General features: G+C 41.7%; 1 protein-coding gene across 2 annotated transcripts in view; it reads right to left on the bottom strand.

The window, feature by feature from the left end:
- GIPC1 (GIPC PDZ domain containing family member 1) overlaps window positions 1-14,089 on the bottom strand; it is a 50,596-nt gene that overhangs the window by 19,055 nt on the left and 17,452 nt on the right. The window contains exons 5-7 of one of the 2 annotated variants that reach the window (XM_081316703.1): window positions 3,538-3,650; window positions 2,973-3,054; window positions 2,612-2,748 (exon numbers count right to left, since the gene is read on the bottom strand). In XM_081316703.1, the coding sequence (XP_081172829.1) occupies window positions 2,612-2,748; window positions 2,973-3,054; window positions 3,538-3,650 (332 nt within the window). Of the gene's footprint in view, window positions 1-81; window positions 2,749-2,972; window positions 3,055-3,537; window positions 3,651-14,089 lie in introns of those variants that run through there. The other variant, XM_081316704.1, reaches the window with a different exon arrangement.

The raw sequence follows: 14,089 nt of genomic DNA, 5'->3' as shown, positions 1-14,089 counted from the left end.
AGCTTTTAAATACCCCAAGTCCATCGCATAGGACTGCGGAAGAATCCCAGAAGACCTATCAAAATGCAATTGTTTATTTATTTATTTATTTTTAATTCCATTTATATCCCGCCCTTCTCTGAAGACTCAGGGCAGCTTACAAGCTTAGCAGTAGCCTTCATTCTATGTATATGCCTGCTTATTAGGGCTTTCACACACACACACACACCCCAAGCGGCATTATTACAAAGTCAGCTTAATTGCCCCCAACAATCTGGGTCCTCATTTTACCTACCTCGGAAGGATGGAAGGCTGAGTCAACCTTGAGCCTGGTGGGACTCGAACCTGCACTAATTGCAGGCAGCTGGTGTTACTTAAGGAGGCATTAGCCCACTGCTCCACCAAGGCTCTGTTTGTTGTTGTTGGCTCCATGCAACAGATCCTCTGGTTCAGCTTCACCTATAGAATCCTTTTCAGTCATCTACAGATTGTTCCACGTGAGCGGGATATATGCCAACTCGAGAGAAAGAATACCGCTGCCATCCCATGCACATCCTTTTTAAACTGCAGCTGTTTATAGGGCACGGGTCTACGAGAGAAATTTCCAATGCTTGAGAAAAAAGAAAGGGCAGTAAAGTTTCTCAAGGGAAGGCCGCGCAAAAAAAAAAAAGCTAAAATAAAATGAAGACAAAACTCCGTCGGCTGCAGCTGGTTTCTTCCGTACCGCTCTGGATACGTCTCTTTTCCCAATATGTAATACAGATTCTCCAACCCTTTCCACAGGCTCGCTGCCTTCTTTCCACTGTTATCGGTTTGTTCATTAGGAGTAAACTGTTCTAAACACACCACCGTGCACACAGTTTAATAGTACTGATATATTTTATCTTAAAGACAATTTACTTGCAGAATACAAAAGTATGCCCAAGGAGGACATGGGGCCTGATTTCCTTAAGAGGTTTCCAGTGCCAGGACACGAGAAACGGCAAGGCTTTTAGCAGGAGCCTCACATGCTCTGCGCTCGAGGTACAATCTAGAGGTCTGCAAGCTCTATACCAGGGGTCTTCAAACTCGGCCTTTTTATGACTCGTGGAAATCAAGTCCCAGAATTCCTCAGCCAGGCATGCTGGCTGAGGAATTCTGGGAGTTGAAGTCCACGAGTCATAAAAGGGCCGAGTTTGAAGACCTCTGCTCTATACCTTACCTGGAATTAGTGTTTTAGAGATACAGTAGGTGAGCTGAGGCTGTAAGGTGTATGTGAAGGTCTTATTAACTATTGGGTAATTACAGTAATGGATTGTGGCACAGGGGAGAGGCCCAGAATTTGAGAAGGAGCACATGGCTGAAAGAATATAAATAACAAGAAATTAACTGGGCCAACCCTAGGAGGTAGGTCAGCAGGACAAAATTAGTTCAGACAGGCATTAAGAAGGGTATGCCCATAGAAAGACAACAAGGGACTTCTGCTGTTGCCCTTCCTCCTGGAAACAGTCCCCAAATTTTGGGAGAAACCCCCCTCCCCCCACAAAAAACCCTACTTTTGAAAAGAAGAGTTTGCTATAGCCAGCCTAGAAATGGAATATCCTAGAATCAGTGAGGTGGAGGAGAAAATGTCACTGAATTAATGATATTCAATACAGTTCCATCCCCTGAAAGAACACACACAATAGCCTTTGTACTATCCACACATCACGAGTTGCCAGGGATTAAAAGCCCAAATATAGAGTTAAAAAGGGCAGGGTGGATGAGGCTGAAAACGGCACGTGGTTCTGAGACTGTAACATTCAAACAGCAGCATGTGCCAGGCCCAATCCATAAGGACAGGTACTCGGGGGTTAGATGTTACATACGTATGCTTTATGTGCTCTCTGTAGTGACTGACTGTGTGTGGATTATTTTCCAGCCACAATACTTGAGGCCAGATCAGGTTCCGCAATTGATGCCTAGCCGAATCAGCAGCGATACTTCATACTGGAGGGAGGGGCTGTCTGTATGTGCCTCGTACCAACACAAATGACAGGTGAACTGGTGAAGGGTGATCAAGCTTTCAGAAGAACTAGGACATGTGTCTCCTCAGGCACCAACCTGCTCAGAGGAAATATGCAGAGCTAGGATCTCTCCTCCAGTTTTATTAGAACTGAAAAAGCCAACTCTGTCCGTCCTTCCTTCAGTTCCCATGGAGAGTATCTGATTCTCAAAACAAAAGCTGCTTGTCATCCACCTAAATCTGAATTGATTTTCCAGTTATGTTTGCTCTCAAACCAGAATAAACTTAGAAATCCAACATGCAGCAGCCATACCGCTCTAAGAAATAGCAAACTGTATGAAGCAACTGGTAGCACCTAGCTCAGAGTAGGAAACAGAGCAAACTGAATGGCTTGGTTGTACCCAGGGGCTGAGGGAATTTCCAACAAGAGGGGGCTGGAAGCAAGCAACAGCAGCAGAAATTCTGCCCCCAGTTCACATTACACTCCAGTCAATAATGCACATTACTTATTGCTCTAGGGCTCCTTCCAATCAGTGGGCCCAGCATCCAAGGTGAGGGCGCTGTAGTGTTCCAGATTCACCACCAGTCTGTCCATAGTTTCTGTGGGAGGGGGGGTCTAGTATGTTTACAGTCCTAGTAGCGCCCAACCTTGGCATCTCCAATGCTTCCCCAGACATCAAAGACAAACTCATCTGGGAAGGCAAAATCACCCAGCTGCTCATCCAATGCTTCTGCAAATTCATCAGGATTTTGCTTGTCCTTGCCCAACTCCACCATGGTAGCAGCTGCAGAGGAATAAAAAATCAGAAATAAGCATTAATTCTATCTCCAAACACTTTATAGGGCTATATGCATAGAGCCTATAGAACTAAACATAAATCTAAAGAAGGACACAAGGAAACCCTCACATTTATTTATATTCCTAAGCACAGGAGTAAAAACAGGTAGGAATAGGCTGTGATCGGCTGCCTTAGCAAATTAGGATCCAGATTAAAAAAAAAAAGCTTACCTAACTCTGTGTCACGGATACCCATGTAGCTCTCCAGAAGATCATCCACCTTCTCAATGGCCTTTTCCTCAAATGCAGAGGGCTGTGAAAAGAAAAAAAATCATACTTACCAAAATAGCAACAATATTCCCCTTCTGCTAACTGAAAAAAAACCAATCCATATACGGTAACTATGCCCAGTAAGACAGAACTGATGGTGGTTACAGTGCAGCAAAACAGAGATAGGAAAAACGAATTAAAAGAAACAATACAAAAGGGGGAAGAATTCTGATCCAAGATCTGCAAATGTAAGTTTGGTAGAGCAGCCTGTTTTTATTATTATTGCTTGCCGCTGATTCTGTCGTTCCCACCACTTTTTTTTTTTGCCACACAGAAATGAGGAAGGAAAGTGAGGCACAGAAAGATGAGGCAGCAGAAGTGATGCTTGGTGTGTTACAGGACATCCTTCTCAACAGAGCTTTGTAGCTATCTGCTCTGTCTTATCCTTGGATGGAAGAAAGGGCTCCACTTTCTCAGCAGAGCTACTTATCTTTCTAACCAATGTAGTTGGGACCATGGAACACACCTGTTCTTCTACGGTGGCTGGCCCCTTGGCCCGAAGACGCAGAGTACCCCTTCCTGTGCCAAGTTGAGCACATCCACTGTTTTTGCCTCCTTTGGACCTTTGACTTATCATGTCTAGAACAGAATAAGAAAATGTTTGCTGAGCCTTTGTTTGGTTTGCACAACAGAAACCCCTGCTTAAAAACCAACACAGCAAAGCTTACTTGCATGTCCCCAAGCAAGAACAGCAGAAAAAAGGCTTATTTATCATTAGTCAGTATTATGTGTTCATAAACAAGTGTTATTTTTTAACTCTGGGGCGTGCCACTGCTGACCCATATTTATTAGGGTTTCAGTTCGCTTGTTAACATCATAGACACACCATTATATACATAGACCCTGACCCAGACAGATAGGTTTTTACATTATTGCTTTAGTGAAATGTTTATGAATTTAAACTCAAAGAATATCAGGAGTCCAAATCCCCAACCAAGAACAATGAATCCTTTAATATCAGTGACTGCTAGTAAAAAAATGCAGCTTCAAAAATGTTAATTATAATAGCCTGGAAAGAGCATTATAAAATCATATTTCAAAAACGTAAGTGCACACATAGGAAATAGACTGTCATTGGAATTGGGAAGGCTACTTGGAATAAAACATGTGAGACAACATATACCAATCAAAACAGAAAAGAAAAGATCTTTGAAACATAAAAATGTATCTGAATTGCAATACCAATCATAGGACAATATACCCAGAATTGGAAGAGTGGAATGTCAGGGAATCTGATTTTTAAGTGATACTTCGAAAAAAATTACTATCTAATGCAGGTCTTCTACATTCATTCCTCACTCATTCCAAATAGGGAAATGATGATAATAATCAAGTTAACGTACCCCAGTAAGTATCTGTAATTATACAATTCTTGCTGGCATGGCCTATTGTAAATCTGAGTGTACTTAAAAAGGGAACATCACCTTAAGGACAAATTGGAGTACCTATGCCAGGGGTAGGCAACCTTGACTCTTTTATGACTCGTGGACTTCAACTCCCAGAATTCCTGAGCCAGCCACACTGGCTCAGGAATTCTGGGAGTTGAAGTCCACGAGTCATAAAAGAGCCAAGGTTGCCTACCCCTGACCTATGCCAAAGGTGATGTGGCACCCATCAAGCTAAATAATGACTTTTGTGGTCCCACAGCACTTTTGCCTTTATGGATCCCTCCTTCCATTAAAAATGCTATTACAAATTATATTTTATATGAATTCAATATTTTTGTCATATTTGTACAAAGAAATAAGGAATGGTAAATAATCTAAATACTATTTTGTAATAATAAAGAGTTGCAGTTTAATTATGTCTATTGCACATCATCATTACTAAATTGGAGAAGTCACTTTTTTGTGGGCCCTAGGCCTATTGTACTTAACGGATAAGTTGTTCCTGGAGCACACATCGTAAATTAGAAGAGTGTGCTGCTTCCAGTGGAACAAAAAGGAAATATATAGTTTGCCAACGGATCCACATCTCTTCGGAAAAGAAAAAGGCCAAAATCCAGCTCTATAATTAACCAAAGGAAGCATGACCAAAAAAGTTAAGTAGATGCAATACATGGAAATGTTTGCATATTTAAAGAAAGCCGTCACAAAGACTTTGCACAAGTTACTTGTCGTGGTTCCAGGTATCACTGCATATCTTCTATGAAAAGAATGTGTACTCCTTGACAAATTGCAGTCCCCATTTCCTTTGGGTAGCCTTAGCAGATTCTTTCCAACTTCAAGGCAAATTTAGACGGATCCTTCAGATAAGTATAACTTTACCACTGCCAAGGCTTGCTGGAGAGGAATACAACTGGCACTAAAATGTGTCCTTGCTCACTTCCTATAAACAAAATTTGATGTGGTGAAACTATGAGCTGTAAGAGTCCTAATCTCCTTGCTATTTCCCTTGTTCTGCAATCTCTTGTATCTCCATTGCCATCACTGATCTGTACTCAGTCTAGTAGCAATTAAGGGCCTGCCTTCTGCATGTAGCTGTCTAAAAAATGGTTTGGTTGACTGAACACCTTTTTTAAAAAAAAATAAACCTGAAACAACTCATTTCAAAGTGACTCCTGTTAGAATACTTGAAGAATTTATTTTCTGGCTTCCAGATACATTACAATATAAATAATCCTTTTTTGAAAAAAAAAGAAAAAGAAAAGGATGAACCCAACACATTTTGTACTGCAAAGGGAACATTTCATTTCAAAGGGGATAATAATATCAGATATTGTTCTGCAATTCTATTTAGCATGATTGGTAAGGATCTAACTGAGAATATTCCATTTACACAGTCATTCTCTTTTAACATGTATTTCTATGGGTTCTTGAGGCAATATTTTTTCCTTCCCCTCTCCCCAGTCATAAGCTCTTTTGAAATCCGCAAAGGAACTGTTCTTCCTTAATTGTACATGTAACAGAATATTTAGTAACTCATTTTCAAAAATTAAAACTAGTTTCTGGCAAATTGCTGCTATTGTAACTGTCTTATGGAGAATGCCCTCACAATTTACCGGTAATACAAACGATAAAGGCAAACATGTCTGTATATTCTTAAGGCTGAGGAATGTTCTATTTCTGGCATTTTTCATTTCTACCCTAATTAGATTACTATAAAAGTTATCTAGAAACAAGATTTAAACCAAGCAAAAACATGTTTCTTCTGAATCTGATTTTAAATATCTGCCAGACAAGATGGCTTCTGAATATAGGCCTTGAACATGCCAGTCCCAAAAGAGAATTTTTCTACCATTACTTGTAGTTTAAGAAAGTTTTTGCTTACTATCTGTCCCTCCGACATGGGATGTTCTGTCCTCTTTCCTTAATTTCTCTCGGGTTAGCAGAAAATATAACTTTCAATAGGTGAACACTGTCCCATTAATCCTTAAAAGAAAAGATTGTGAAGCCAGACTATAAGTTTTAAAAAATAGGCAATAGGAGGGCAGATACAGAAGTGATTTCAAATCTATCAAGTAAAACATTTTTTTCTTCTGCAACCACTGGAGAGCAAATTAAGAAATATACTGTAACATTAATTTTCAAACCTAGTGACTGGTGCTAGTTATCCACTGAAGCAATAAAGTATTCACGAAAAGGGAGAAAAAGTTGAGAATTATTTTTATTATATTTGTGGTACTCGATTGTATCAAACATTTACATAAATATTTTTTCCTTAAAAAGTAATCTTCATACTAATTCAAATCACCACATTAAAAGAAACTGGTTGGTATACAGGTAGTCCTCAATTTACGACCACAATTGAACCCAAAATTTCTGCTGTTAAGCAAGACATTCGTTAAGTGAGTTTTGCCCCATTTTATGACCTTTCTTGACGCAGTTGCTAAGTGAATCACTGGAGTTATTAAGTTAGTAACAAGGTTGTTAAGCGAAGCTGGCTTCCCCCTTGACTTTGCTTGTCAGAAGATCGCAAAAGCTGATCACATGACCCCGGGACACTGCAACCGTCATAAATATGAATCAATTGCCTAGTGTCCGGATTTTGATCACGTGACCACGGGAATGCTGCAACAGTCATGTGAGAAACAGTCGTGAATCACTTTCTCACTGCCGTTGCAACTTTGAACGGTCAGTAAACAAACTGTTGTTAAGTTGAGGACTACCTGTACAATAATGACTCTAGGGCAGCTTTAGGAAGGGAGTGAAACAAATTCCGAAGCTTTCAGATGTATCTTGCTGCCTAAAGAAAGCACTACATCTGTTCTAAATTATGGGACGGAGCACTGAGTGTGTGTGGTCTTGGAAAAAGAACTGGCAGGTTAAAGTTCCAATTGGGATTGGAAGGACACGCTATTCTAGGAATGGAGCTGGACAAGACATAAATGCGTCGGCATGATGTTTCAAGAATAGTTCATGTTGCCAGACTGCAAAATAAACATCATAAAGTCGATGCGAGGATTACAGCAATCTTTGGGTAAGTACGTTTATCAAGTGCCAAGCAGACTTTAAAATCATATCTGGGGGGCACATCTGGAACAGGCAATTGGGCTGAAGAGTAGTTTTTCATGTCCCCACCACAGAACTGCTTAGAGACTAGAGCAGGGGTCAGCAACCTGAAACAGTGAAAGAGCCACTCGGAAACGGTTCCCTCACAAAAGGAAAAACTGGGAGCCACAGAAAATGTGTGCGCATGCGCATACATGCGCACGTGCATGGGTTTGACTGAAGAGTTGAGCCAAGGCGAGATATGCACCTACCCTGCATATTTGAATTGATTGGTTGAACTTTTTTAGTCCCACTTTCTTTTTTTTGGACTGCACATGGCAGAGGACTGGGAGCCACAGGAGACGGCTGAAAGAGCCGCATGTGGCTCCGGAGCCGCGGGTTGCAGACCTGTGGACTAGAGAAACTCTGTCAAAGACAGAGCAAATGTTGAAGAAACCGCGGCCAGATATATTACTGATGTAATTACAAACTCAGAATCTGAAACGGTAAGAAAAGGTAACGGGATATCCCTGGGTGAAAGTTTTGCATTTATTTTTCTTGCCTCCAGAGATCTTCCTTTAAAAAATGAATCTATAGTGTCACTTTACTTATCATGATCCTGAACTTTTGTCCCGTTTTTGTGTCAGCTAACAGCGTAATTCCTGATTTAGAAAAGATTAACAGGCCTGGTCTTGATTCTAGGGATCAATGTGCTTTTTTTTTTTAAAATCTTTACTTATTTTCAGTCCACTGGGTTCACCTCGTCTGGCCTTACCTATAGCGACTCATAGCAGCTCTTTAGTATTTCATCTAGGATTCTTTCCAAAACTTATCTAGCAGTGCTGGGTGGGGGCTGAGCTGGCAAACTGCAAAACATATATGACATTCTACAGCCCTTCCCTCTCTGGCCTCTTCCTGTATGTAACCAGAGAGGAGAAAAACATAGCGTGAGCTTTAGGTGTGTTATGTATACTAACTAATCATGCACTTGAATAGGCCACTTCTCAGGAATTGGAAGTCAACACCATTTATGTGCTTTGCTTGTGTAGGCACGCACAGCGGTAATGCTGCTTTTATTTTATCTGTTCTTCCAAAGGACACAAAATGCCAGGAGATGGTTATGCATTTTCTTATTTTTTATTTATTTTATTTTAATCCCATTTATATCCCGCCCTTCTCCGAAGACTCAGGGCGGCTTACAATTTAAGCACAAACCAATGTGCTTAGCAATAGCCTTCATTCTATGTATATGCCTGCTTATTAGGGCTTTCGCCCCCCCCCCCAAGCGGCATTATTACAAAGTCAGCTTATTGCCCCCAACAATCTGGGTCCTATTGCCAAAGTCAGAGACCGTAAAATAGTTAATAAAAGAGCATGCCACGGGGAAGATATCACAAGCGAAACAAGCCAGTGCAGGTAGTCCTCGACTTACGACAACAATTGAGCCCAAAATTTATGCTGCTAAGAGAGACGTTTGTTAAGTGAGTTGTGTTTCCTTAGTCTGTTAGCAATGTAAGTTTGGTCTAGAACAGGGGTGTCAAACTGCCAGCCCAGGGGCCGGTTTCATCATACTGAAGCTGCGCCCACCCCATTGCCGGCAATGCAAAAAGAGTCACGATACGTGATGTGACGAGTTTGACACCCGTGGTCTAGAATGTTCCTGGTCATTTTCTTATTGGTTCCCTAATTCTGTGCTGTTGCTACAAAATGGAACCCCTTGGAGACCAGTGCAATCCATACTTGTCAACAATAACATTTGTGGCTTGGTTTCTGCCTTTACTGTTAGCTGGGCACCCAAGCAACAACTTTTCTTTGCAATTTACTGACAGCCAACAAGTATCCAGGACAGTACTCATCCAAAGGGAGAAACAAAGGATACGACAAAATGTGATGTGTTGCTTTACTCTGAAAACTACACGAAAATGTGGTGTATTGCTGTTTTGAAAACTCAATAATTGGGGCTAAACCGGAATCACAGCTTAGGTCAATGTTTGGGATTCACATATTTATTTAGCCAAAATGTACCTTATTCGGTTTTAGTTTAGTGTGCAGATGTGATTGGTATAAGGCAAGTTGTGACATGTTCAGACGTATGGTGACTTTTTAACCCTTGCTGGAGCTGGGGTGGGAACGGCTTCCACGTGTATTGAAATGCATTGATTCCTGGGCAAGTCTGAAACTGGGCATGCTGGAATCCAAATTTAATTCATTTTGGGAGAATTCTAATACTTCTCCTCTAACCCTAACATACGGTATTTATGTAACCTGTGGTGAGAACGTTTTACTCAAAAGACCTGCTATGGTTAAAAATAATGTGCTGCTTTAATAACCCATGGTTGGTTTAAAAGACATTGATGCAAGAATCTGAACAGAAGGCCTATACTTCCTCTTGTGGTTTCTCTAAGATATTTTTCTGTTGCTTTTAGTAAAGGGTTAGTGGCTAAATGAAAGGAAGGTTAAAAATGGTAATGGAGAAAGATGACACTGCTGCAAGGAAACCAAAATCACAGAAAGAAGAGCTCTGCCACAGAATGAACATATGATGGCTACAGGGGCCTTGTTATATTCCACAGATACATGTGATCCCTCTGACAGGCAGTATCTCCTAAGACTTAAGAAAATCTCCCCTTGATTACTTTTACCCTGGCCTTAATTCAGACTGTAGCTACCAGTTTTTCATTGCACTGTTAGTCACCAGCTTTTCATTTACTATCAATTACCAGATTCAGAATGACCACATCTCAGAATATGGGAAAGGAAAGGAGAGAGGAAAAAGGAGAAAGAAGATTTTAAAATGTTAAAATATGAGATGCTCAGAGATTCTATTAAAACAATTATGGCATTTACTGAAATGTAGAAATTTGGTTTATGCTTACAAACTGCTGCAAATATATATTCAGGCAGATATATTTAAATATGGTTGTATGTATAGAGATATGTTCTGTACCAGCCTACTACCGGCCCTGCAGAAAAGGCAGGGACAACCCCTTTACAAGAAGGCAAGAGGCTGGAACTAAGCCTGCCAAATTTATTAACATAAAACAGAGTAAAACAAGACACGAACCATGAAATAGGAGCTATTCAAACGGTTGCCTTCAGCAAACCAGCCCTCCCACGCATTCCCCTTTTATACAGTTCAGGGCGTGGTTTCTCTCTGCCTCCTTCCGAGGTTCCCCATTGCCTTCCTCTGTTTACACCTCCATTTCATAGCTCAATTCTCTTACAGTCAAAGATACCTGCCCGGACGTGATTGAATTGGTTAGCTTAAAAAAAACCAAACAGTATAAGAGATTTCATTTGAAAAAGGTATCCATTCTATTCCTGGTTAACCACCTTTACACAGGAGTAATGGATGAAGAAGCAATAAACACAATTTTCCTGCAGACTAGCAAATATTCATTCGGCAGGAGTATAGTGAAAAACTGATGCACATACAGCACAATAGCTTCAGCCAATGAAGAAGTAAAGTGAACAGTCAAAAACCATCACATTTCCCAGAACCATCCGATGAGTCACTCAAGTAGGAAGGAATCTGCAATAGTAGAGGCCAACTGAAGTGATGGATAAGCTGAAGAGCAAATCCAGATGTACTGAGAAACTTGAACACTTAACTAGAAGTAGTGTTAGGAAGCATTATAAATATTGAGTGAACTAGAAATACACAACTCTAAAAGTGATCATGTAGCAGGTGCTATTAAATGAAACAGGTTAGGTTCTAGAAAATACTCAGGACCAAATAATTTGTATAATAACTAGCCTAATAGAATTGAGGCCTTTGAACTGTAGTGCTGAAGAAGACTCCTGCGAGTCCCTTGGACTGCAAGGCGATCAAACCGGTCAGTCCTAGAGGAGATCAAGCCTGACTGCTCTTTAGAAGGCCAGATCCTGAAGCTAAAACTCAAATACTTTGGCCACCTAATGAGAAGGAAGGACTCACTGGAGAAGAGCCTAATGCTGGGAAAGATTGAGGGCAATATAAGAAGGGGACGACAGAGAATGAGGTGGCTGGATGGAGTCACTGAAGCAGTAGGCGTGAGCTTAAATGGACTCCAGAGGATGGTAGAGGACAGGAAGGCCTGGAGGAACGTTGTCCATAGGGTCGCGATGGGTCGGACATGACTTCGCAGCTAACAACAACAAATAGAACCAGGACAGAGAAATTAAATGACAGCAAAAATTGACACTCAGCACCACCTGAGAATATTCAATAAACACATGCAAATACACACATCCTCACCAAAGGAGCTTCTTGCATGCCTCACCCCAAAGCTACAATTCATACTCAGCTAATGTAGATCACATCTCAGAATTCTGCGGGACATCTATACGCTACTGCCCCATCCTTCTTCCCAATGGGTTGCCACTATACCCTTTGCTAACCATGCTATCTTTTCCTCAGGGCTTAACAAAAGTTCCAGATTGAGAAGCAGAGGCCCACAGTTTTTTCCCTGGCTTTGTCAGCCAAATTCCCAAATGTAATCAGCATGGCACCAAGAAAAGTCTGTGCACGCATGTATTAGTATATGCTGCTGAGTAAGAGGAGGGCAATCAAATGTAGGTTTAAGGCAGGGGTAGGCAACCTCGGCTCTTTTATGACTTGTGGACTTCAACTCCCAGAATTCCTGAGCCAGCATAGCTATGCTGGCTCAGGAATTCTGGGAGTTGAAGTCCACGAGTCATAAAAGAGCCGAGGTTACCTACCCCTGGTTTAAGGGAATGAAAATTCTTTTTCACCGTTGACTTTCCCCCCCCGCCTATCTGAGAAAAAGGGAATGAAGATGAGAAGTGGGTCTTGAGATGCTCTGTTTTCAAAAACGTACAGGATCCAATCTAGGTCAGTCACTGGGACCAGAGGTTTTGTCTTCTGAGCTTTTGGACTCATGCTGGAGCCCCATCCTCGGGGAACCTCTCGCTAGCTCATTAAAAATGTGCATACAGCTTCTCTCAAAGGTTTCCTCTTTAAAAATGTATTGGCCACATTCATCAGCAATAGTCCTATGTCACTAACATAGTCAACTCAAGACTGTTCCTATTTGTATCTGCTCCATCCGATTGCGTGAAACAGGATGTCTCGTTCTGTTATTACCAGGCAAGGCTGACCATTTCAGAGTAAACATTTCTTTCTGTTGCAGAATAAAAGGGGGGTTGGGGGCGGAAGAGAGAGACAACTTCTTACTGGATGATGCCATCCTGACCTCTGCTGGTGAGAAAATATTGCTGCATTGTAATTCTAAATGGGGCAGATGTACTATAGGATTTCTCAACTTTAAGAGAACTTTAAGAGAAAAGTATCCGTATTTTTGTATCCTTCCTGTCTTTGATCAAGTACCAGAAATGTCATTCCACCACCTAACGCTTCAGATATTAGCATTATTTACATACTGTTTCATCATTTTTAAAGAGCAGGACTGTTTCTCCTTTGAATCCTTTCTATCATGAATGGTAAGAGACAAGCAACGTTTGTACTTGAAGTCCCATAGCAAGATCTCTAAGAACCTTTCTCCTTTCCCTCCCTTAAATTTGTATGACCCACTGACAGCTTAATTTGGGAAGATATTCTCAAAGAATGACTTATTTAATTTAATTTAATTTAATTTTAATTCCATTTATATCCCGCCCTTCTCCGAAGACTCAGGGCGGCTTACAAGCTTAGCAGTAGCCTTCATTCTATGTCTATGCCTGCTTATTAGGGCTTTCATACACCCCCCCAAGCGGCATTATTACAAAGTCAGCTTAATTGCCCCCAACAATCTGGGTCCTCATTTTACCTACCTCGGAAGGATGGAAGGCTGAGTCAACCTTGAGCCTGGTGGGATGCGAACCTGCAATAATTGCAGGCAGCTGGTGTTACTTAAGGAGGCATTAGCCCACTGCTCCACCAAGGCTCTTAATTGAAGGTTAAATTAGAGGAAATACGTTCCCAGAGCAGATCCCTACATATCCCCGTATGTTTTATAGCAGGGATTTTCAACCTTTTCACCCATTGTACCACTTTTAGGATATGGCAACATCCGAGTACCACCAGTCGCCTAGCAAGGTGTCAAAAACTTGATGACCAAAAAAAAAAAGGGATGAAGTACAGGTAGTCCTCGACTTACAACAGTTCGCTTAGTGACTGTTTAAGTTACAATGGCACTGAAAAAAGTGCCCCCCAAGCCACAGCTGAGCAAGACACCTGCCTGCCCGCCCAGCGGCGCTCTTCCTCCTGTCCGAGGTTTTCATTGTTGTGAGCATTTCTGTTGAGGATAGGCAGCGGGGGTGGGGTGGGGGTGTTTGGTTTCTATTCCCCCCATCTGCTGGTTTTGGTCACTTCACATGACCCTGGGACACTGTGACCGTCATAACCAACATTCCAGCTGATCAGATCTTCTTCTGGACTCAGAAGCACCAGGATCAGCACCGAGCTCCAGCTGGAGCCTGGCGCTGATCCTGGTGCTTCCGCTGAGCCCTGACAGCCCTGCAGCTCCAGCCGTCTCTTGCTCAGACTTGTGTGGTGCTGCCACTGGTTCAGCTCATTCCCCTCAATGTTGTGAGCATTTCTGTTGAGGATTGGCAGCGGAGATGTGGGAGGTGTTTGGTTTTTATCCC

The sequence above is a fragment of the Vipera berus genome (assembly GCF_964194415.1).
Source record: "Vipera berus genome assembly, chromosome: 2".
NCBI lineage: Eukaryota > Metazoa > Chordata > Lepidosauria > Squamata > Viperidae > Vipera > Vipera berus.
The sequence above is the reverse complement of the archived record's forward strand: the minus strand, read 5'-3'. Positions and strand labels throughout refer to the sequence as shown.